Genomic DNA, 22,194 nt, shown 5'->3' with positions numbered 1-22,194 from the left:
CTCTCTTAAGGAGGGACTTGACCTAAATTTGAATGACATTTGAAGAGGTTTTAAGGAGGGATAGAAGAAAGAAAATGATTTTTGGAACAACAGACAGAGCACCCCACTGGTTGCTAGTGGACTAACTTGGTGTCTGTCTATTAATTATTAATTACAAAATTCTAATTTTATAACTTCACGAAATCTACAATATTTCTTATTTCTCTTAATTTTACCAATCCTTCTAGAAAAACTATCTCCTCCAAAATATACCCAAAAATCACCCAAAAATTCACAAAACACCCCACAACACAGATTCACGGGATGAGCGTAGAGTTTTTGGATTGCTTGAAACGTGAACGAGATATTTCCATTAAAGTCATGTCACGTGGCGGAAAATGGCGTTTAGGTGAAATGCCCCCTAAGGCGGGGGTGCACCTGAAAGCCGTTTTCACGCCGCTTAAAATCGGTTCAACGGAAATATCTCGTTCGCGTTTCAAGCAATACAAAAACCCTATGCTCATTACACAAAGCAATGTTTTGGGGTGTTTTGTAAATTTTTGGGCGATTTTTAGATATATTTGGGAGGAGACAGTTTTTCTCAAAAGAGTAGTAAAATTAAGAGAAATAAGAAATATTGAAGATTTAGTGAAGTTTTAAAATTAGAATTTGTACTTAATGATTAATACACGGATACCAAGTTAGTCCACTAGAAACCCGGGGTGCTCTTGCGTGGGTATCAACTGTCTGTTAGTGTTCCAAAAATCATTTTCTTTCTTTTATCCATTCTTAAAACCTCTTCGTTTGAGTGACACGGGAACGAATTAGCCAGAAATTATAAATATTCTGACGGCACGACGTAGAGGTTGGCGTAGCATCATGGGATGCTTCAGATTATTTAAACGTTTCGCCGGAAAATTAAGTCATTCTAGGTTAGCCTTCGTGTAGCCGTACCCACCCCCTAGGTTGGTCAGCGAAACTATTCTCCGGTCTTGAGGGGCGGTCAACTGAGGAACTTATAAAATATAGACCCTACGTAAAAATGGCTGACATTTTAATATTCTTTTGTCTCCATTCAAATTAGCCTCACCGACCTCGTTCACGGTGAAATTTTATTTTGATTTTTGAATTCAAGAACGAGCCTTAGAGAGGCTAATTTGAATGCAAACAATAGAATATTACAATGCCAGCTATTTTTGCATAGGGTCTATTGGCAATCAGGTTGGCCACGCCAGGAAGTGAACCCAGAAGAACATCTGTGGCTCTGAGGAACAAATCGTGGACCAGAAGGTCGGAAAACTCAAGATACTTGCCTAGCCGACATTTAGTAATGGAAGCAGACTCAGGACTCTTGCGTCACAAGACTGACTGACTCGTCCTAGATAAACTTTTCACTTTGAATGTTTCGTGTGAGTGTAGTCAGAAAAATAAGAATATTCAGCCTGGACCGGAAAAACAACGTTTAGCTTATCCACCAGCTGACCAAAAAACCTGCAGAGGACTCTGGGTACGAGATTGATCATATATAAAAAAGAGCGTATCATAATATGACATAATTCCTATTCGGTTTCGTTTGTACAGAATGTTCTTGTTTGATGCGTTGATTTATCATTTGTTCAATATAATAAGCCATTTCCGAGTTGCTGTGAACCTCATCATGGAAGCAAAACTAAGTGCAAAGTTTTCGTTATGAAGAACATATGTAAACAAAACTAACTTTAATATCAAAAGCTTTGCACGTAGCCTCGCTTCCATAATGAGGTACACAGTAACTCGGAAATGGCCTACAAGAACATTCTGTACAAACGAAACCGTATAGGAGTTATGTCATATTTCAGTGCTTATTGCTCTGAGCGAACGTTTTTGTACAAGTAGACCAGAAGTGTGAGTCACGCGATTCAAAACACCGTAAACACGATTAACCAATCATATCCGGTTTATCGAGTGTCTGCAAAAATGTGATGGTGGTCTCCGTTTTATAGAGGTTTGTAACAAAAGGCAGGACACTTCAAGTCAGCGAAATGTGCCAGGAGTTGTCTTTAGTGTCGTGTTAGGATTTTTCAGTTTAGCACGAACCAGGAGGTCACGAAGGTTAGGAGAACGACGGTAAGCAACAACAGGAGTTGAAGATTTTACTAAGACCTTCTAAGTAGTGGAAAATGGGTTGTTCCCTATCGAGTATTTTGTGGATGTTGGGTAGAGCTACATTGTTGATTTCTGAGTAATAATAAACGGGCAGTCTGTTAGTTTTCTTAGAATCATTAGGTGAAAAGGTGTATATTCTTTTAAGGTTTCATTCCCAGTTCAAAAACTCATTAATAATTCAAAAGCCCATTAACCTATCAAATGGTTGATATAACATCACGTGCAGTGGTTTTATATCCGATAAAACCTCCTCCTCGTTAGTACGCGCTGTTTAATGTTTTTCTTGTATGATAATTTACAATGTTCACAAAAGCATCATTGTTATGAACCCTCTTGACACACGCTTCTCCAGGAATGTTTTTGAACCGTTCAAAAAACTCACAGCACGTGTTTTATCGGGTCTAAAACCACTCGCCTGCGCCTTGTGGTTTTAAATCCCGATATAACACTGCTGCTCGTGTTTTAAACATACATATTCGTTTGACACCACGAATTTGTTCTTCAACAAAGTCATCATTACATCTCCGTTTTGTCAAGTAGTTTTTTTAATTCTGTTGATCGGTTATCAAAGCAAGCATCTGTGGAACAAATACGGCGTAATCGGAGAGCAAGGCTGTAGGGAATTGACTTTTTCGTGGGGAATTGATGAATTGATGGCTGTAACAACTTACTCTAATCGATGAGGCAGCAAATTTATTCAGACTGCACTTGGAAATTTGACAAAGTTACATAAAAATTAGCTGCCAGCGATACCTTAGGCTTAATAAAATTGAAGATGACCAGACACTCGATGGTTTATTCCATTTTTTACTCCTTCTTAGGTTTACTTCCACTCTTTTTACAGCACAGACGACACAGGCATCTACATGTCATCCTTATCACCATGACAACCAAGGTTACTATAGCAACAAGGAAAGCCATGACATCAAGTAAGTAGTACTGATACCAAGGGATGTTAAACACTTGAGGTCTGAGATGCCTGGCTCCACCATGTCTGAGTACATACTCTATCCAATCACAGGTTTCTTGAAGCGGGGTGCGTCGACGATCCTTCAACAGGCCGGAGATATGCATTGCTTTAGCTTTGAATCTGCATAAAGAGGAATATTATAGTAAAATAAAAAATTACTCTCAGTAAATTCAAGAGCTTGTTCAAGAGTTAGATCTTACTGGTCCATAGGGTTAACCTTTATCCGGTGTCTTTCGGTTTGCACATTCTACCACAATACCTTAGTCACAAGCGCTGTACTGTATCTTCACTTCAGTTTACGCTCATCGCGTTGAAGAGAAAACAGACGGCAAATAACTGGAACAGCGTGATTGCCGGTAAAAAGTAAAAGTTTTATTTTTTACTCGATTTTATTACACCGGGGTAAGATTAACGAAAGAAAAGATCTGAAAATGTGACTTTTTTTCTTTGTTTTGCTTCCAATAAAATCGCGCAACGGATGTCAAATTAGACGGGGTATGCCGCCTGATACCCGCCGTCTAATTTTGTATCACGTGATGTCGTTTGTTTCAACCAAGAGAGAATAAGGGTACAGAGGGGAGACCCCCAGTATAGCCCTTAAGATAAGTGGGATATGTGAATTTAACTTAAGTTATTTTTAGACGTCGTGGAAACTGAAGTCTCTTTCCCGAGACTTCGGCAAACAAAATCTAGCGTTGGCACGCTCGGATGACTTCCCCTTGGCGTCACACAAAGCGTTTACGGACGTCTCGGGAAACTGACTTCCGTTTAGACGATGTCTAAAAATAAATCAAGTGAAATTCACATATCCCAGCCAATGCCCCTTGTGTCCCTCTCTGGCCTCTTATTGTCTCCTGGTCCAACGAATGCATGAACAAGGAGCATTCTTTCTGAGTTACACCCAACGATTAAGTCAATCGTTAGGCGTGGCTCAAAAAGAAAGCTCCCGTTGTTCATGCATTCTCTTATTCTACATTTTTTTCACTTACTGACTAAACGAAAAGAATAGAAGCAAAAAATACCTTGGCTCATTAATAACAAGCTCAATTGTTTCATATAGTTGTCGGGCATTGGTGCTTTTACGATCCACACCTAAACCAAAACCAAAATGTTTCGCTTTCCTGGCGTTACTGTGCTGTTCTGCGAACAAAGGAAAAGCCACCAATGGAACCCCATGATATGCAGACTCGTAAAGACTGTTGTGTCCCACATGGGAGAAAAAAGCCTTGATGTCCTTGTGAGCCAATAAATCGTTCTGAGGCAACCAATCCATGACCTTGATGTTAGATGCGAGGAAAGAAGGGATGTAGCCTGCAAAAGAGTCACTGTTATGACCTATGTTCTTCAGTACAAGTAGTCTTTCAGTTTGCTCAAGGATGGTAGAGTTGGCAAAAGAGCAGAACACTCCAGCGCGCGCCAAAATCAAATTTCGTTCGCGCTTGCGTCTTCACCAGCTCTGATACTCGGAGTCTGGTTGAAAGATAATGCCCGAAATGTTTTCCGTGTAACTTTTTGAACTGAATATTTGCTGTACCCATATTAGACTGCAAAGACTTCTCTGGTCCTTGTATTATGAATAATTTGAATGAAGAACTAAACAGTTTTTCTTTGCGTTCATTTAAGCAAACAATGACTGAAAATTTCTGGGTTAACATTGTGTTAATTTTCTTTCCGCTTCTAATTCTAACCTATGTAAAAATATTGGTTCACTCACTATCTGGTGCTTTTTTTTCCCTGTCCAATTATTATTTATTTATTTATTTATTTACTTATCTACTTGTTTGTTTCCTTTTTCTTTCTTATTTGTTACAACCCAGGTGAAGCGTGATAATATTTGTAAATACTCAGCTCGTTTAGTCAGTTTACCGTTCTGAATAGTTTTTTTTTTGCCTAATTAAGTTTATTTTTTATGCTGTCTTCATGTACTTTATATTTGTCCCAAAATTAAAAATGTGTTGTTTTTGTTGTTGTTGCTTCTCGATACACTCTGTTTTTTTTTTATAAGAACCTTTTTTTTTTATAAGAACGTGGAGGCTGAGATTAACCAAAATTTTAAGAACGTATTAAGAACATTCCTCAGGCTGAGAGAGGATTAAGAACGTTTTTACTTTGCTAATCTGTATATAAAATCAAAGAAACAAATGTAAATTAACCAAAATACTTAAGGGCATGTTTTGTATAACATTTACAATGATGACACACATCTTGGTTTGTCATAATCAGCAGTTCTTGATACCATATCTCAGCAGGCAATGCACTTTGATAGGTTTCCTGGTCACGTCCGCATTGATTTACTGAAATACATGTAGTGTATACCATGTAATTTAAGGACATCTTAAGAACGTTTTCAGCCTCAAATCGCAAAAAAATATAAGAACGTTCAGCCTCAGCTCCAAAATGAGACGTTCTTATATATAACGAAAAAAAAAAAAACAGAGTGTACTCGAGAAGACGAGCCGATCGTAGAAGCAAGCCAACCCAATTTTTGGAGCTTTGATTTGTGATTCTTCCCCAACCTCGTTCCCAAGGTCTAAGGGCAAAAACTACTGCTTAAGAATATTCCTTATATTTCTTATCACAAAATATGCCCTTAAACAGTAGTTTTTCTTTTACTGGTGTAAATTCCGTGGCTAAATAAAGTTCGTTCGTTCGTTCGTTCGTTCGCTCACTCACTCACTCACTCACTCACTCACTCACTGACGCACGCACGCACGCACGCACGTACTCACTCACTCACTTGTTCGCTCGCTCGCTCGCTCACTCACTCACTCACTCACTCACTGACGCACTCACTCACTCACTCACTCACTCACTCACTCACTCACTCACTCACTCACTCACTCACTCACTCATTCATTCATTCATTCATTCATTCATTCATTCATTCATTCATTCATTCATTCATTCATTCATTCATTCATTCATTCATTCATTCATTCATTCATTCATTCATTCTCCTCTTCACATCTACTGGAACGACGTACCCTGGTATTCTCTCGCTCAAGGGGACGGGAAGAGGAGGGACCCTGGGAAAAAGGTTGGTCACGTGCCGTTCACTCGCCCTCTTTATCGACAATCCAAGTAAAATGCGCAGTATAATTACAGAACTAATATCACTAGCAGATACCTTTAAGTCTCCACAAAACTCGGTGTTTTAGTTTTCCAAAAGCTGTAGCTAACATGTCCACTACTTCTCGCGGCAGGAGAGAAGCCACGTTTGATCCAAAGGAAACTATGATAAAACCATGGCCGCCTGAATTGCTGACAAATTCTTCCAAATCAGTGGGGAGGGGTTTGGAATCTTTGACATTCAGTGGTCCCACCAGAACTTGGCCTGTTGAATAAAATTCAGTTTATCTTAGAAGTCAATATGACTGGAAATGGTAATAATTCAGTGCTAGAAATGAGAAAAGGCCAAGAGAAGATCTGTCTCTTGAAAAAAAAAACGCAAAACGATAAGCATGAAGCAGTCCACAATTGTGAGACTTGATCACGATGACCAAAATGGCCACAGGTGATTGAATCGTAGTTATTTTTAATGGCGCTGCAATTTATGTTGGAAGGGCCACGATCGTGCACATTAAAGTTCACAAAACCGTTGAATTTCTTAGCAGGAACGTTTCTATTGGTTAATTGCAATTAGACATTTCAAAATCTATTATGGTCTGTGCACGGTCAAGGCCAAAAAACCTCAAACCTAGCACACACATTGTTGCCAGTACAGGAACGAATTTCCAAAAGATATCGCTTTCTATCAGTGCCCATTGGCTGTATCAGGGTCGCAAGGTATTGTGGTAAAATGTAGAGCCGTCATCGTTTTCCATATAGCCGATTGGGATTGAATTGGAACGTCAAATTATCCAAAAGCCACAGCTCAGAAATGTCAAAAACACCCCGTTCAATATGAAACTCATACCTGGCAAAAGAGGCTGCGGATACTCCAGAGCAAAATCTGCAGCAATTATAACCATTTCAGCATCACCAACAGTCTCCTGGAAGCTTCGTTCAGGTTTGATGTTGTACTTAACCTTCAGCGCATTCATTGGACTCCAAACTACAGGACCCAACAACGCTTGAGTACTCAGGTACGCAAGCAAATTTATCACGCGTTCTAGAAATGTCATTTTATCAGTGAATCCCAACATAGCTTGAGGAACATAAGAGACGGGCATGGGAATCATGTGGTTGATACCAAATGGGAAATTTGGTGCAGCAATTAAAATCTCCACTCTTGGAATATCAAGAAGTTCGCCAACCAGTGGAGCGCATAGTGTTATAGGACCATCATAAACTATCAAGTCAAAGCCTTTTATCTCCCCCAGAAGCTTTGTGTTGTTTAAAATAGCCTCACATAAGTCCGTGTGTAATTGCCTTCCTTTTGACAACGCCTCCAACCATTTTTCCTCCATTTCCAGCCGTACCTGATTGTCAATGAATTCAGCCTTGTAGGACACTTGGTAAACCTTGTGCGGTACTTTATCGCTGGGTTTGGTCTTTTGGAAAGATGGCACAACTATCGCAACCTAGTGGAGATCAGAAAACTTAAGAATTTGGCTTATCAAGTGAAGTAACTTTTGTTTGTTATTGCCCGTTCCGAAGTTCAAATGGATTTAGCGTTAGGTTTAGGGTTAGGGTTTGATCAGAAATTGGAGTCCATCACAAGAAAGATCATATAACAATTGGTCAGTTTACCAAGTTTGAGGTTCCGCCATACGAAGGCTTTTAAAAATCCTGAAAAATAGAGACTGTATGGATTTGGGGGAAGCCATCTCACAATTAGCTAAATGGCAGTTTTCCCTACCTTGTCTCCAGCTTGTGAAATCCCTACCCTAAGTCCCCTCCGCCCGTATAGTCCATCTGCACCTCCCCCTCCACCCTCCCCGCCGGGCTGCAGGGCAGCTTTTCATGTATCTTAAAGCGGCTATACTATGTGTCAGCTGGGGCACATGCACAGTAGAGTCCGGTTGAGACTTAATTTCCATACAACTTGTCGAGGGATTTTTGCCTTTCTGTCATTTGCAAAGCTTTTGCTAGCTTTAAAAAAATATCGCAACAAACAGCTTCTGTAATTACTAAAGAATGTCTGTAAATAACAAATTCAGCCACCTTTCTGAAGATGGATGCCTACCAAACAGATGAAAACAGTTTCCTGAACTCAACGACGGGATTTGAAAAACTGTTGGGCCAAAGATGTCAAAGTGTTTCTGATCACCGAGCGCACGCGCCCGTTATTTTACGAGGGATAGTTTAAAGGTAGTTTAATTCACAAGTAATGTACGCAGCTCGGTACGAAGCAGCGCGGAAAATTCTCCCACATTGATTCTTTTCCCCAGCACAAAGAAATGTTAGTAGTGTTACTAGGCTGCAGCTGACTCATGCTGTGAATAAATTATCTCCGGCTGCGCCAGCAGCTGCCTGACGCATGCAACAGCTCAACATCACGAAACTGAGTAATCTCTTAACTTACGGCCATTTTGTGTAATTTTTTTCTTGAAATGTTTAATCTAAATCTTAAATAGTCATCTTTCTTTTGTTTAATCCTCAATCAATAGGTGTTACTAGTTGATAAAGGTAGCGGATCATATCAAGGCGCTTATGGCTGGATGATGCAAAAAATTTACAAGTTTACCTCATGGCCTCGAGACGCCAATTCTTGTAGAATATTTCTGATGTTGATGTAATGTGACTGTCCAAAGGTCATAAAACCTGCAATCTTGGCGGACAAAGCACAGTTGATTGTTAAGGCCAGGAAAAGCAACGAAAACAACGCCATCTTGATGACCGTGTGTTGATTCAAAGAACGGTTTTTGAAAGTGAATTCGTCACGCAAGTTTCTTGCGTCGAGAATGCAAATTACGAGTACATCCCAAGCGTGACAACGCAAAGAACCTGCAAACATCCACCACTATACAACCAGGTGGTGCTTCGTATCACAGTTTTTTTAAAACCTTTTTTGAAGGTATTTTGAGTGATATCTGAACAATACACTTAAAGTTTTGATGTTATAATCAGGCTTGACCGAATCATTTTGAGAGACATTTACGAAACACATTTTAATAGCAAGACGTAAAAACAGCCCTAAAACACGGACTAATCCACTGGGAACGTTACATAAAAACGGGCTGTTAGCGATAAAATACATAGAAAGAAAAACTGCGTGAGGATTAATAAAATCAAAACGTTTAGATGTTCGATGTTTCTTCACGTTTCACTCCTTCTTAGGTTTGCTTCCACTTTACACCATAGACGACACAGGCATCTACATGTCATCCATATCACCATGATAACCAGGGTTACCACAGCAACAAGGAAAGTCATGACATCAAGTAAGTAGTACTGATACCAAGGGATGTTAAACATTTGAGGTCTAAGATGCCGGGCTCCAACGTTGGAGCTTGTGACGTCCTTCCTCGCATCGTCGAGCAGTTGGATCGGGACAAGCTCTCCACTGTTCAATTCCTCCTGAATGACGCTGTTCGGCTGACCTTCGTGGATGTCCCAACCTGCGATGCTGTCCTGCTGAATGGTTTTGAGTTCAATGGTCATCGCATTCGTGCGGCGGCTGTTGAAAAACGTTCTCGCCTCGTCTACCTGCGCGATCTTCCCTGTGAAGTCCCAGATGACGCTGTGCGGGCTGCCCTTCGTCCATTTGGAGAGATCCACTCCCTCCAGAAGTCGACACATGTTGGCTTTCCCGGACGTTTTGACGGCTCTCGGGTCGTTAAAATGTCTCTGGCGAAAGACATCGCTCCTGTCGTCCGTGTGGCTGGTTTTGAGTGCCGTATTTGGTATCGCCGCCAGCCCCAATGGTGTCCCATCTGTCGGGCCCCTGGTCACCGTGCCAAGGACTGCTCTATGAATGGAAAGTGTCGTCGCTGTCGCCAGCCTGGGCATGTCGTGCGTGACTGTCGCCGTGCCTGAGGTGGCCCTGGTCCCAGACCGACTCGTACTGGGGCTGCTGCTCGCCGGGCTCCGGCTGCAGCTCTGTCTGTGGCCCCTGTCGCTGATGTCTGTCGCTGATGTCGGTCTCCCCGGAGTCGCACCTCCCGTGGAGGTCTCTGAGGTGGTGGTCAATGAGTCGACTCCAGCCGAAGAGGAGATGTGTTTCGGGGATAAGGAGGTCCTGGCTAATGCTTCGGCTGCGGTCATTGGTTCTCCGAGCGCCCCGCGTCGTACCAGAGCTTCGAGGAGTCGTAGGAGGAAGAAGGTCGCCGCTGCTCCAGAGGCTCCGACCTCTGTGACTTCGGTACCTTTTGCCCATGTGGCTACCACGTGTTTTGACGTGGTCCGCATGGCCAAGGAAGAAGAAGAGGTGCCTGACCAGCATCGTCATCTCCGCTCCGACAATGAAGTCTAGAAAGATTTCATGTCGTGGGAAGAGATCCGCCACTGGCGGCGATGTCACAAGGCTAAACAGGTCTCCCAGGAACCGGCCTCCACCCTGGTTCTTTTTGGGACTCAGGACTCTTGTGCTTCTGCTATGCAGTTCACTGTTGTCTGAGCCTGAGGGGTGCCCTGAGCCTAGTCCTGTTCCTGCTTCTCTTCCTCTGGTGGTGGACTCGCCCGTACACTCTGCTGCGGCGGCGTTGCTGTCCGGCGTGGGCCATATGCAAGGGTAGCAGTTTTCCCAGTTTCTGGAGTCCTACGACTGGTCCACCGACGACTACATGAGAATGCTTGGCGCCATCCATTCTGTGAACTGATTTCTGTGTGTCTGACTTTCAACAAGCTCTCTTGTGGAGGGTTCTACGATCGTTTTGTACTCGTAATGTCTTTGTTTGTACGTGAAGTTCTGCTATATGACGAGCATTGCTTTGATGGTGGCGAACTCCTCGTAATGTATTATGTGTAGATGTCCGTAGTGTCGCCTTAATGTTTGGGAGAGGATGGGGGGGGGGGGGGGGTGTGCACTGCCCGGCGAAGTTAGCGGCCTGGTGCCCCTCCGTTTATAGTAAACCCACCCCCTTTGGCATTGCACTATTTCGCCTGGTGGTGGTGGGATTAGACGTTATGTCCAGGAGCCATTGCACTCACCCTATCGGGGGGCTGCCTGTTCGCTTTAAACACAAAAAAACTTAGAGTAAAAACACTGCATCTCTTTTCCGTAAGTCTGTTCAAGATATCTTGAAAGGCTCTCTAAAATACCTAAATGACAGTTTTCCTTCCCTTTCGCTCCAGCTCGTGAAATCCCTACCCTAAGTCTCCACATCCCGTATAGTCCATTACAGGACAGTACCGACGGTACATGTATTCGACAAACTGTTGGGGCAACGATTTCAAAGTGTTTCTGAACACCGCGCCACGCGCTTGTTATTTTACGAAGTATAGTTTGAAAGTAGTTTAATTCGTAAGTAATTTACGCAGCTCGGTACGATGCAGCGTGGGAAAATTCTCCCACATTGATTCTTTTCCCCAGCACGGAGAAAAAAATTCGACTTGTACTCTGCCCGATCTAGTGTTATTCTGGGCTGCAGCTGACTCACGCTGTGAATAAATTATCTCCGGCTAGGCTGCGCCTGCCTGATGCATGCAAGAGCTCAACATCACGAAAGTAATCTCTTAACTTTTGGCCATTTCCTGTAATTTTTTCTTGAAATGGTCAATCGAAATTTTAAACAGTCATCTTTCTTTTGTCCATCCTCAATCAATAGGTGTTACTAGTTGATAAAGGTAACGGATCATATCAAGGCGCTTATGGCTGGATGATGCAAAAATTTACAAGTTTACCTCATGGCCTCGAGACGCCAATTCTTGTAGAATATTTCTGATGTTAATGTACTGTGATCCCCCAAAGGTCATAAAACCTGCAATCTTGGCGGACAAAGCACAGTTGATTGTTAAGGACAGGAAAAGCAACGAAAACAACGCCATCTTGATGACCGTGTGTTGATTCAAAGAACTGTTTTTGAAAGTGAATTCGTCACGCAAGTTTCTTGCGTCGAGAATGCAAATTACAAGTACATCCCAAGCGTGACAACGCAAACAACCTGCAAACAGCCCATCACTATACAAGCAGTTGGTGCTTCGTATTACAGTTTTCTTTTAACCTTTTTTGAAGGTTTTTTGAGTGAAATCTAAACAATACACTAAAAGTTTTGCTGTTATAATTAGGCTTAATGGAATCATTTTAAGAGAAACATTTTGAGAGAAAGCTTCTTGATTTCCTCGGTTAATTGTATGAAACGTCCGACTCTGTTATGTCTTTATAGTCTTAACACCGTAAGTTAAAAAATCTAAATAAAATGTCTTTACTAGTCTTACAGTCCTAACATATCTCCGAGGAGATCTCTCAGTATAAGCCCGGGGGTCCTCGCCACTTCTTACTTCTTCTTTTACTATTATTATTCACTGTAAACTTATGTAAGATCTTAGTCTATTATTCACTGTAACTTTCTATGAATGTATGTCGTGGTGAATAAAACAAAAATAAAATAAATAACTAAATAAACAAATAAATAAATAAATAAATAAATAAATAAACACATTTTAATAGCAAGAGGTAAAAACAGCCCTAAAACGCGGACGAATCCACTGGGAAAGTTACATAAAGACATAGAAAGAAAAACTGCGCGAGGATTAATAAAGTCAAAACGTTTAGACATTTGATGTTTCTTCACGTTTCACCCCTTCTTAGGTTTGTTTCCACTCCTTTTACAGCACAGACGACACAAGCATCTACATGTCATCCATATCACCATGACAACCAAAGTAACCACAGCAACAAGGAAAGCCATGACGTCAAGTAAGTAGTACTGATACCAAGGGATGTTAAACACTTGAGGTCTGAGATGCCGGGCTCCATCATGTCTGAGAACGTACTCTATCCAATCACAGGTTTCTTGAAGAGAAGTGCGTCGACGATCTCTTAACAGGCTGGAGATATGCATAGCTTTGGCTTTGAATCTGTATGAAGAGGAATAAAAAATTCATCTCAGCTTTTTTTCTTTGTTTAATCACGGTATCATAATCATCTGCAAAAAAAGGTCTTCCTGCGAGCCGCAATAACTATCTCAATAATATAACTCAAAATTACTTTATGTTCAATATACCCTATACTCTGTTCGTCCTAACGCCAAACCTTGCGTCACGAAAACTTTTATTTGGGCCAATATCTCAACTAGTACAACTAGTCTTCTTCAGGGAAAAAGTCACAATGAGATTAAATAACGGCTCTAAAAATCAATATTTTGAGTGTCAACAGTAGTGGTGTGGCTTGTTCAAGAAAAGCGCGCGGAAATACCTCCTTGATGTGACTCAAGAAGAACGCTCAGACTGGCCCATGCATACTGATTAAGCGATCGTAGCAATAAAAGTAAAAATACCTTGTTTCAGTAATAACCAACTCAATTGTTTCATATAGTTGTTTGGCATTGGTGCTTTTATGATACACACCTAAACCAAACCCAAAATGTTCCGCTTTCCTGGCGTTACTGTGCTGTTCTGCGAACAAAGGAAAAGCCACCACAGGAACCCCATGGTATGCAGTTTCGTAAAGACTGTTGTGTCCCACATGGGAGACAAAAGCCTTATTGTGACCCAATAGATCATTCTAAGTTAACCAATCCATCACCTTGATGTTAGAGGCTAGGAAGGAAGGGAGTAGCCTGCAAAAGAGTCACCGTTGTGATACATTATCCAGTTTGAAAATGTACTACTGAGCCGGCTCTTATTTTGCGCCGGGATAGTAGAGCGAGCATAACACACCAGCTGGCCCGAAAATCGATTTTCGTGCCTGTTCACTCGCCCTCTTTTTCGTCAAGAAAGATACTGCAATAAATCGTTAGCTCAGATTATATTCATGAATAGCTTTTAGGTGACACTGAAGTCTTATTAGTAAGTCTTTGTTTAATGTATTAACAGTAGGAACAAATTACTAACACTCAAAAATTTGCCTGGTTTGGGCCTGCTACGATTTTTATCTTGACGAACATTTGAAACTAACGCCTTTGCAAAGCGTTGTAGCTAAGATGTACAACAGCGTTGACTTCGAGGAGCTGGTGAGTGTTTTTTCTTACGGTACAACAGTTGCAAACTAAAGATAAAAAGTAAAACTTGGTTTGCATGGGATTGTGGTGACTCGGTTTAGCTAACTTAGAACCGGTTCACAAGAGATGGAAAAAAAGCAATCGTAGTTACCGTAGTTGCACAAATAAAACATGGCGCCGCAGCAATCTGGGTTATCAAGACCTGATAATGGAATAACCTTGAGCAATCCAAGTAAAATACACAGTATTTTTGGTATCACAAGAAATGTAGGGTCACGTGAACAACCCGAGTTGATAATATAGCTGGTCCGTATTGCATCACGAGATTCCTGCACATTCCTCTTTGCTAATATTAACCTGAGTACCAGGCCTTCTCGAAAAACCCGAGAATTAGGTTAAATATCATCAGCAGATACCTGTAAGTCTCCACAAAACTCGCTGTTCTAGTTTTCCAAAACCTGTAGCTAACATGTCCACTACTTGTCGCGGCAGGAGAGAAGCCACATTTGATCCAAAGGAGACTATGATAAAACCATGGCCGCCTGAATTGCTGACAAACTCTTCCAAATCAGAGGGGAGGGGTTTGGAATCTTTGACATTCAGTGGTCCAACCATAACATGGCCTGTTGAATAAAATTCAGTTTATTTTAGAACTTAGCATGACCAGAAAGGCTACTGAACACTTTAGTACTACCACCGGAATGAACAGTTAGGTGCCTCTGTATCATAACGAGGCCGAAGGGCGATCAATGAGAAGAGGAGACATAGTGAGAGTGCGTACAAATCATTCAGACCGCAGACACCTGGAAACTTAACTGAGTAGCCTTAAGCAAAACGGCCCCAACTTTAAGCAAAACTCACTTGTATGATTAGCAAATAAAGGTAGCGTTCAAATGATGTTATGACTGCATTCAGGAAACTAAAATTCTGCTTCAGCCACAGCTCCAAATCTTAGGGGCTGTTTACAGGGAGGAAGGAAGATCCTAGCACTAGCAAGATCCCAGAAGGCGAAGCAACTTTTCGTTTGCTTTACATGCAGAAATTTCCGCCAGGGAGGTTACAAAGTGGAGATGGAAAAGAGGAAAAATTGTCTGCCTTTAGCAGTTGAACGCTCGGCTGCCGCCATGTTTGTCCTTTTAATTTTTGTTCCTAGTACAAGGATCTTCCAAGCGAAGGTAGTTTACATGGTGCTAGGATCTTCCTACCTCTCAGCTAGGAAGATCCTATCACTAGGAAGATCCTAGAGCTATAAAGCCAAGTCCAACCTTTTGCATGTAAACTGAATACAGAGAACATATGGCGCTTAGGCGATCCGCCTTCTAGGATCTTCGTAGTGCTAGGATCTTCCTCCCTCCATGTAAACAGCCCCTTAGTGTCTCGTACCTGGCAAAAGAGGCTGTGGATACTCAAGGGCGAAGTCTGCTGTAATGAGAACCATTTCAGCGTCACCAACAGTCTCCTGGAAACTTCGTTCAGGTTTGATGTTGTACTTAACCTTCAACGCATCCATTGGACTGCAAACTGCAAGAATCACTAAAATTTGAGTACCCAGGTATGCAAGCACATTTATCACACGTTCTAGAAATGTCATTTCATCAGTGACTGCCAAAATAATTTGAGGTATATACGAGACGGGCATGGGAATCTTGTGAAGAAAATCCATTGGGAAGTTTGGTGGAACAACTAAAATCTCCACTCTTGGAATATCAAGAAGTTCTCCAACCAGTTGAGCGCAGAACGTTATAGGACCATCATAAACTATCAAGTCAAAGCCTTTTATCTCCTCCAGAATGTCAGTGTTGTTTAAAAGAACTTCACATAATCACAGGAGTCAAGCTTAGAAACCGATATATTATCTCTTCAAAAGAAACTGGAAGAAAACAATCTCTCGGAACCAGACAAAACTAACATTTCTAACGAATTAGATATTAAGATTCTCCAGAAAGAAGAAATATCGAAATATAAAACCCGTGGAACAATTATAAGATCCAAGTCTCGCTGGTATAATGAAGGAGAAAAAAACACAAAATATTTTCTGAATTTGGAAAAAAGACATTTTAATAAAAAAACCATTAAAAACCTTCAGCTAGATGACAATAGTACCATTAAGACGGACACTGAGATATTAAAAGAGGCAAAATCCTTCTACCAATCACTGTATTCTTCCTGCAATCCACAAGTTAATGCAGAGCTTGAGGACATCTTTTTCCCAGACGGAAATACCCTGTTGCTAGAGGCGCACGAACAAAAAGAATGCGAAGGTCTATTGACCGAAGCTGAATGCTTAGAAAGCCTGAAATCAATGGAAGCAAACAAAAGCCCTGGAAGTGATGGCCTCCCAGCCGAATTTTACAAGGTTTTCTGGAAAGACATACATCATTATCTTCTAAACGCACTAAATTGTGCATATGCAAACGGCCTTCTATCAATTACTCAAAGGAGAGGATTAATCACCCTCATACCAAAGAAGAACAAACCTGCTCATTTCTTAAAGAACTGGAGACCAATTACACTTCTTAATTGTGATTGCAAAATAGCAGCCAAATCCATTGCTAATCGAGTACGTAAAGTCCTACCAAAGATAATCAACAACGATCAGACCGGCTTTTTAAAAAACAGATTTATCGGAGAGAACATCAGACTTCTCGATAGTATAATAAATTACACAGATACAGAACAAATCCCTGGCCTTCTATTATTTGTCGACTTCGAGAAGGCCTTCGATAGTGTAGAATGGAGCTTTATTGAGAAAACTCTAAAATACTATAACTTTGGAACATCCTTGATTGCATGGGTAAAATTATTTTACACTGATATAAGCAGTTGTATCCAAAACAACGGATGGTCCTCCGATTTCTTTACGTTAAGTCGCGGTGTAAGACAGGGCTGCCCTCTTTCCCCTTATTTGTTTATTTTATGTGCAGAAATATTGGGTAGCACAGTAAGGAAGGATAATGAAATTCGTGGAATCACGATCCGGGGCACTGAGTGCAAACTCTCGCAATACGCAGATGATACGACAGTGATTTTAGATGGCTCACAATCCTCCTTTTCTAGAACTCTATACTTACTTGACGCATTTGCTTTAATATCCGGCTTGAAAGTTAACTACGATAAAACGGAAGCCCTCTGGATCGGATCATCGAAAAATTCAAATGCAGCATTACTCTCTAACAAACCTATAACATGGGCTGAGAGAAAGGTTTACGCCTTGGGAGTCTGGTTTTCGACTGTAGAGAAAAACGCTTTTTACGATAATTTTTCCGAAAAAATCGAGAGAATAAAAAACATCCTAAATAGCTGGTCTGCAAGAAGGTTGACTCTTCTAGGTAAAATTACGATCATTAAATCTCTGGCAGTATCGCAAATTGTGCATGTTCTATCCTCTCTCCCAACGCATCAAGGTGCACTTAAAGAAATTAATTCTTTGTTGTATGATTTTCTCTGGGATAAAAAAGGGGATAAAATCAAAAGAGTGGAAATGATTAATGACTACGATAAAGGGGGTCTCAAGATGATAGATGTTCAAAGTTTTAATGAATCTCTGAAAATGAAGTGGATACAAGGTTACTTAAATAATGATAATCAGGGGAAATGGAAGCTTTTCGTTGATTACTACCTCCAGAAGCATGGAGGCAAAGCAGTGTTTTTAAGTAACCTTAAACCGCAAGACGTTTTACAGCTTAACATAAAGGATCCCTTTTTGAAGGAAATTATCGAACACTGGACCAATTTAAATTACAGAGAGAAGAACCTTGATTTTGACTCTATGTTTTTATGGCATAACTCACTAATCAGAATAGAGAACCGACCTTTCTTTTACAAAGCCTGGTTTAAGGCAGGGGTAACAGAAGTTAAAGATCTACTTAACAAAGATCAGACTTTCTTAAGCTATAATGCATTCATAGATAAATATAATATTAAAACTAATTATCTTGAGTACTTTAAAGTTATATCGGCGCTAAAACAATTTAAGAAATCATGCTCACCAGTCTTACACAACTCTCTTTCAAATGATATAGCGATTCTTCTGTCTCATTCAAATATCTGCAAAGAATTTTATAGACGCCTTGTCCAAAAAAAGGCTTCCACACCATTGCGGAGTGAAGAAAAATGGCTTTCTGAAGGGAGTATAGTTCAAGATTCGATCATTAACTGGAAAAAAACTTATTATTTACCATTCCTCTGTACAAGAGAAACAAAGCTTAGAGTATTCCAGTTTAAGTTTCTTCATAGACGAATTGCTACAAACGACTTTCTCTGCAAGATAGGTATAAAACAAGTCGACACTTGTTCCTTTTGTGGTGAAACTACTGAAACTCTGGTTCACCTGTTTTGGCACTGCAAACATACTCAGGCATTCTGGAAAAGTTTATTTGAATGGATATCCCAACACCTTCAAGATTTGAAAGACATTTCTCTCTCTCCCACTCTCTGTTTAGGCTTAATTAACGATGTCTCACATCTACTTTTACATCACTCACTTCTTATTGCTAGGCATTATATATACAACTGTAAACTGAGAAACATCATACCCAAGGTGCAACTATATAAACAATTGCTCGTGAACTCCATGAAAATTGAAAAGCAAATCGCTTTAGATAATAATACCCTAAATTCTTTTAAAAAGAAATGGAGCCCATTGAAGAACGCCCTCCAGTCCCAAATGATCAATTAAAATCCAATAAGTTAATAACGAAGATTAGTAAGTAGGCGGTAAGCTATGTTGCTGTACATAATGTGAAGTAACGATTGGATGTAATTAGGTAGTTTAAATTTAGTCGTAAGTTAGTATATATTGTAAGTAGCCGTAATTGTAAGGAGCGAAAGCCATTTTACTGTCTGATATGTGTTGAATTGTAATTAGAGTCTTGTATTGTTAGTAGACAAGTGTAAGTAACCAGTAAGCACTGTATTGTTGGTAGAATACTGTATTGTCCAGTGATGTATTTAGCCCGTAATGTAAGTAATGTAAGTAATGTGTTTTTGCAAATAAATGGTTATTAGGGGAAAAAAAAAAAAAAAAAAAAAAAAGAACTTCACATAAGCCAGCCACCGTCTCTCTCCCATTAGACAACGCCTCTAACCATTTCCCCTCCATTTCAAGCCGTACAGAGGCATTAAGGAAGTCAGATTTGTAGGATTCTTGGTAGATCTTGTGTGGTACTTTATCGCCGGGTTTGGTCTTTTAGGAGGATGGCACAACTATCGCAACCTAGCGGAGAAAACTTAAGAAGTTGGCTTATCATGATCAACTGAAGTAATGTTTGCCTGTTAATAAATTTAAATAAAACTGACTGTAAACGTGCAGGCACTCTGTGCCGTTGATTAGGTGAGATTGGCCACCAGTTTTATTAATCCGGCCATACAAAATAATATGCAGATAAAATTAACATATAAAATACTGCGAACAAGTAGCGAGGAGGCCAAGGGAGAAACCAAAAGTTTTAATGGTGGCATTGGCTTTCTCGACCGCGGAGATGACATAGCAGGAACGGCATGAAAATAGTAATTTTGTTTAATTAATATATTGTAATTAATTAAGAAGAAGAAGAAGAAGAAGAAGAAGAAGAAGAAGAAGAAGAAGAAGAAGAAGAAGAAGAAGAAGAAGAAGAAGAAGAAAAAAAAGGAGAAGACAATTCTGTGGTAGGTAATAAGTTGAATTTATGAACTGAGTCGATGGGTTTTAACTCATAAAGAGTAAAGAGATGACTGACGCTGTCTTTGTGAGTGCTAGAACATCGTCGTACGCTCCGACAAAAAAGGGAAGGGAATGAGCTGCAAAGTTAAAATGCTCAATAAAATATAGATCCTTCCTGTATTGTAACCAATCCAGCGATTGTTGACCATTTTATCATTAAAGTGGTGAACGTCTTTTGGCAAGATTTGTGCGCGGCCCTAAACATTTTCTGACTGAAGCTCTCTTTAATACACCGCTGAGGGACTTAACGACACTAACGACAAGGTGTCAAGGTCACGCAAGCGAAAAACAACCGTATGTCGATTTTTAATCCCACACGTATGAACAACTTGATCAACATAACGAAATAGCAGAAACATAATGGCATAAACCAGTCGACGACAAATGAAAAAAAAAAACTTCTTGAGATATTTTCTGTCTTCTTTTTATCATATGTTGTTACTGTCCTGTTTTGTGAGGGATGGTACAGAAGTACTTTGGTATGAGAATGCATTTCTAATCCATCGGCCAGTGCATACGGAAATCTTTTCACTTTTCCTGTCTATTTTGGTCCTCCTATACCTATCTACTGATTGCACAGTACAGGCGGAGACATAAAAATCGATTTATCACTACCTTGTCTTGCGTTACGCTGGGATGCAGCTGTTCTAATGTACGAATAAGTTATCTCGGGCCGTGTTTGCATGCATCTACAGTCTCCACAGCAATATCGTTTCCTTTCCAAACCCGGAAAACTTCCGAGCAGACGATGCCAAAACAATGGAGCAGTTTCCTTCCTCTCCCTCCCCTCCCATTTTTCTTCTCATTGGCTTCTTTTCTTGTTCCATTCTTTCGAGGCCATGAGTCTTGCGCTCCCAGAAAGGATTTCTACGGAGGCTATTCGCAATCACGATATCTGCTGTGATGTTTTGGATTACTATAAAATTGAAATTTTGCAATGTTCTTCTCTTTTCTTTTATCCTCCGTCAGTGGGTGTAATTTCGTTTGATAAAGGGAGATCATATCAAGACCAGCAATGAAAAGTTTAAACGTATGTACAAATTTTCAATTTCACCTCATGACCGCGAGACGCCAATTCTTGTAGTTGATGTACTGTGACCCTCCAAAGCTCATAAAACCTGCAATCCGGGCGGACAAAGCACAGTTCACTGTTAAGGACAGGAAAAGCAACGTAAACAGCGCCATCTTTGATGTCCGTTTGTCGGTTTACAAGTTGAATGTGACTCTGGTCACGTATTTTTCCCGAAAACAAATTATGACGGCAATGGGTACAACCCTTGCGTGACAACGTTACCGAACCATGTACTGTTTATACGGAATATATACAAGTTGTGTACCTTTTTTTTAATAATGGGGGTGCTCTCCTCTCCAGAACTCGAAGAAATATAACCCAGACTCCGATTCTTGCCCTTTGTATCAAAGGTCAATTTTACTTTGCAGTAAAAAGTTTCAACGTTCTCTGGGCCTTCTGGTTTGTGTGATCCGGTCACCGATACTTTGGTTGCCAGAGTGTGATAGTCTCTTGACAAAAACACTCTACTGTTTAAATAGAAACCTCAAACTTGTCGTCTACTTGTTAAGGAGGTGAGACCCTTAGCTACAAATCTCGTCAGTTGTTGCTAAGGAATCTTTATAGATAGTATCTTTCTGCGGCGTTTTGTGCCGCTAGATAGGTGAGGTGTCTATGAGGGTGGTCATCTGAATTTCAAAATTCGTATAGTTGCGCGTGTGCAGCCAGTAGTTAATGCCAGTCTCTGAACCAGGCATTGAAAAGAAAAATCCCTACTACTCGGTGAAGGAAGTGGAGTTTGGATTTGTTCACAAATTGCAGCTAACCCAGCTTTCTTTATAATCTGACGTAAGCAATTAGTACCTACTCAAATAATAGAAATGTGACAAAATTTACACCTATACCGATTTATCGGCCCTGTGAGTTGGTTCAATCTCATGGGCCAGTTTAACACGTTACAATTTGTGGGCTGATTTCTTTTTCTGTTAGTATAGCGCAGGATGAAAATTGGTCTGATTCAAAACACCCATTTGGTATACCGAGAATACTCAGGCAGCGATCCTGCATTCTGGGTCCATTCTCTCCAGCTCAGCAGACAGACAGCTCCATAGACCGGTCAGTTCGTAAACGGAATCTACCAATTCGAAGGATAACTTTTATCTTAGTCCTTCGAATTTCCACGAAATAGCGCGCACCATTTTCGAAGTCAGTATTTTTAAAGGTTTTGCAGCACCATCCCTTCAAAATGATGCATTCCGATTGACAGACTGGCCGGTCTGCCAGCCTGTTCCGACAAATGGAAAGCGCCCATACTCTAGGAGCGAATGAATCTTTGTTAGGTGGTAAGCCTAGCCTCGGTTAGAAGGTTGGCTAACGAAATGTCACCTCAAACTCGCGACACAAT

General features: G+C 40.7%; 1 protein-coding gene and 1 pseudogene across 3 annotated transcripts; both read right to left on the bottom strand.

Annotated features, from left to right (window-relative positions):
- Positions 1-2,795: 2,795 nt before the first annotated feature.
- Positions 2,796-12,158, bottom strand: LOC146484836 (UDP-glucuronosyltransferase 2A2-like). 2 transcript variants are annotated; one of them, XM_085104279.1, is made up of 5 exons: positions 11,822-12,158; positions 7,011-7,617; positions 6,222-6,428; positions 4,117-4,405; positions 2,796-3,214 (listed from the first exon to the last, which is right to left on the bottom strand). In XM_085104279.1, the coding sequence occupies exons 1-5, from the start codon at positions 11,963-11,965 to the stop codon at positions 2,932-2,934; spliced, it is 1,530 nt and encodes a 509-aa protein (XP_084960405.1). In that variant the 5' UTR covers positions 11,966-12,158; the 3' UTR covers positions 2,796-2,931. The 2 variants fall into 2 exon arrangements, with proteins under 2 accessions (XP_084960405.1, XP_084960404.1); XM_085104278.1 differs by lacking the exon at positions 11,822-12,158 and adding an exon at positions 8,724-8,928.
- A 488-nt stretch (positions 12,159-12,646) lies between these two features.
- LOC146484835 (UDP-glucuronosyltransferase 1-2-like) lies at positions 12,647-21,002 on the bottom strand (annotated as a pseudogene). The gene is made up of 7 exons (XR_014863528.1): positions 20,835-21,002; positions 19,155-19,294; positions 18,483-18,509; positions 15,463-15,902; positions 14,496-14,702; positions 13,417-13,699; positions 12,647-12,997 (listed from the first exon to the last, which is right to left on the bottom strand). The product of XR_014863528.1 is annotated as a UDP-glucuronosyltransferase 1-2-like (transcript).
- Between the last annotated feature and the right edge of the window lie 1,192 nt (positions 21,003-22,194).

Source organism: Pavona decussata, unplaced genomic scaffold, assembly GCF_977016875.1.
Source record: "Pavona decussata unplaced genomic scaffold, jaPavDecu1.1 SCAFFOLD_29, whole genome shotgun sequence".
Classification (NCBI taxonomy): Eukaryota; Metazoa; Cnidaria; class Anthozoa; order Scleractinia; family Agariciidae; genus Pavona; species Pavona decussata.
This window is presented reverse-complemented; position numbering and strand designations above follow the sequence as displayed.

Excerpts from the sequence above, each read along its gene's own strand:
- LOC146484836 (XM_085104279.1), bottom strand. The coding sequence starts at position 11,965 with ATGGCGTTGTTTTCGTTGCTTTTCCTGTCCTTAACAATCAACTGTGCT. Across the intron at positions 7,618-11,821 it reads TGGCGTCTCGAGGCCATGAG|GTTGCGATAGTTGTGCCATC; the intron begins GTAAACTTGTAA and ends GATCTCCACTAG. Across the intron at positions 6,429-7,010 it reads TCCGCAGCCTCTTTTGCCAG|GCCAAGTTCTGGTGGGACCA; the intron begins GTATGAGTTTCA and ends TTTATTCAACAG.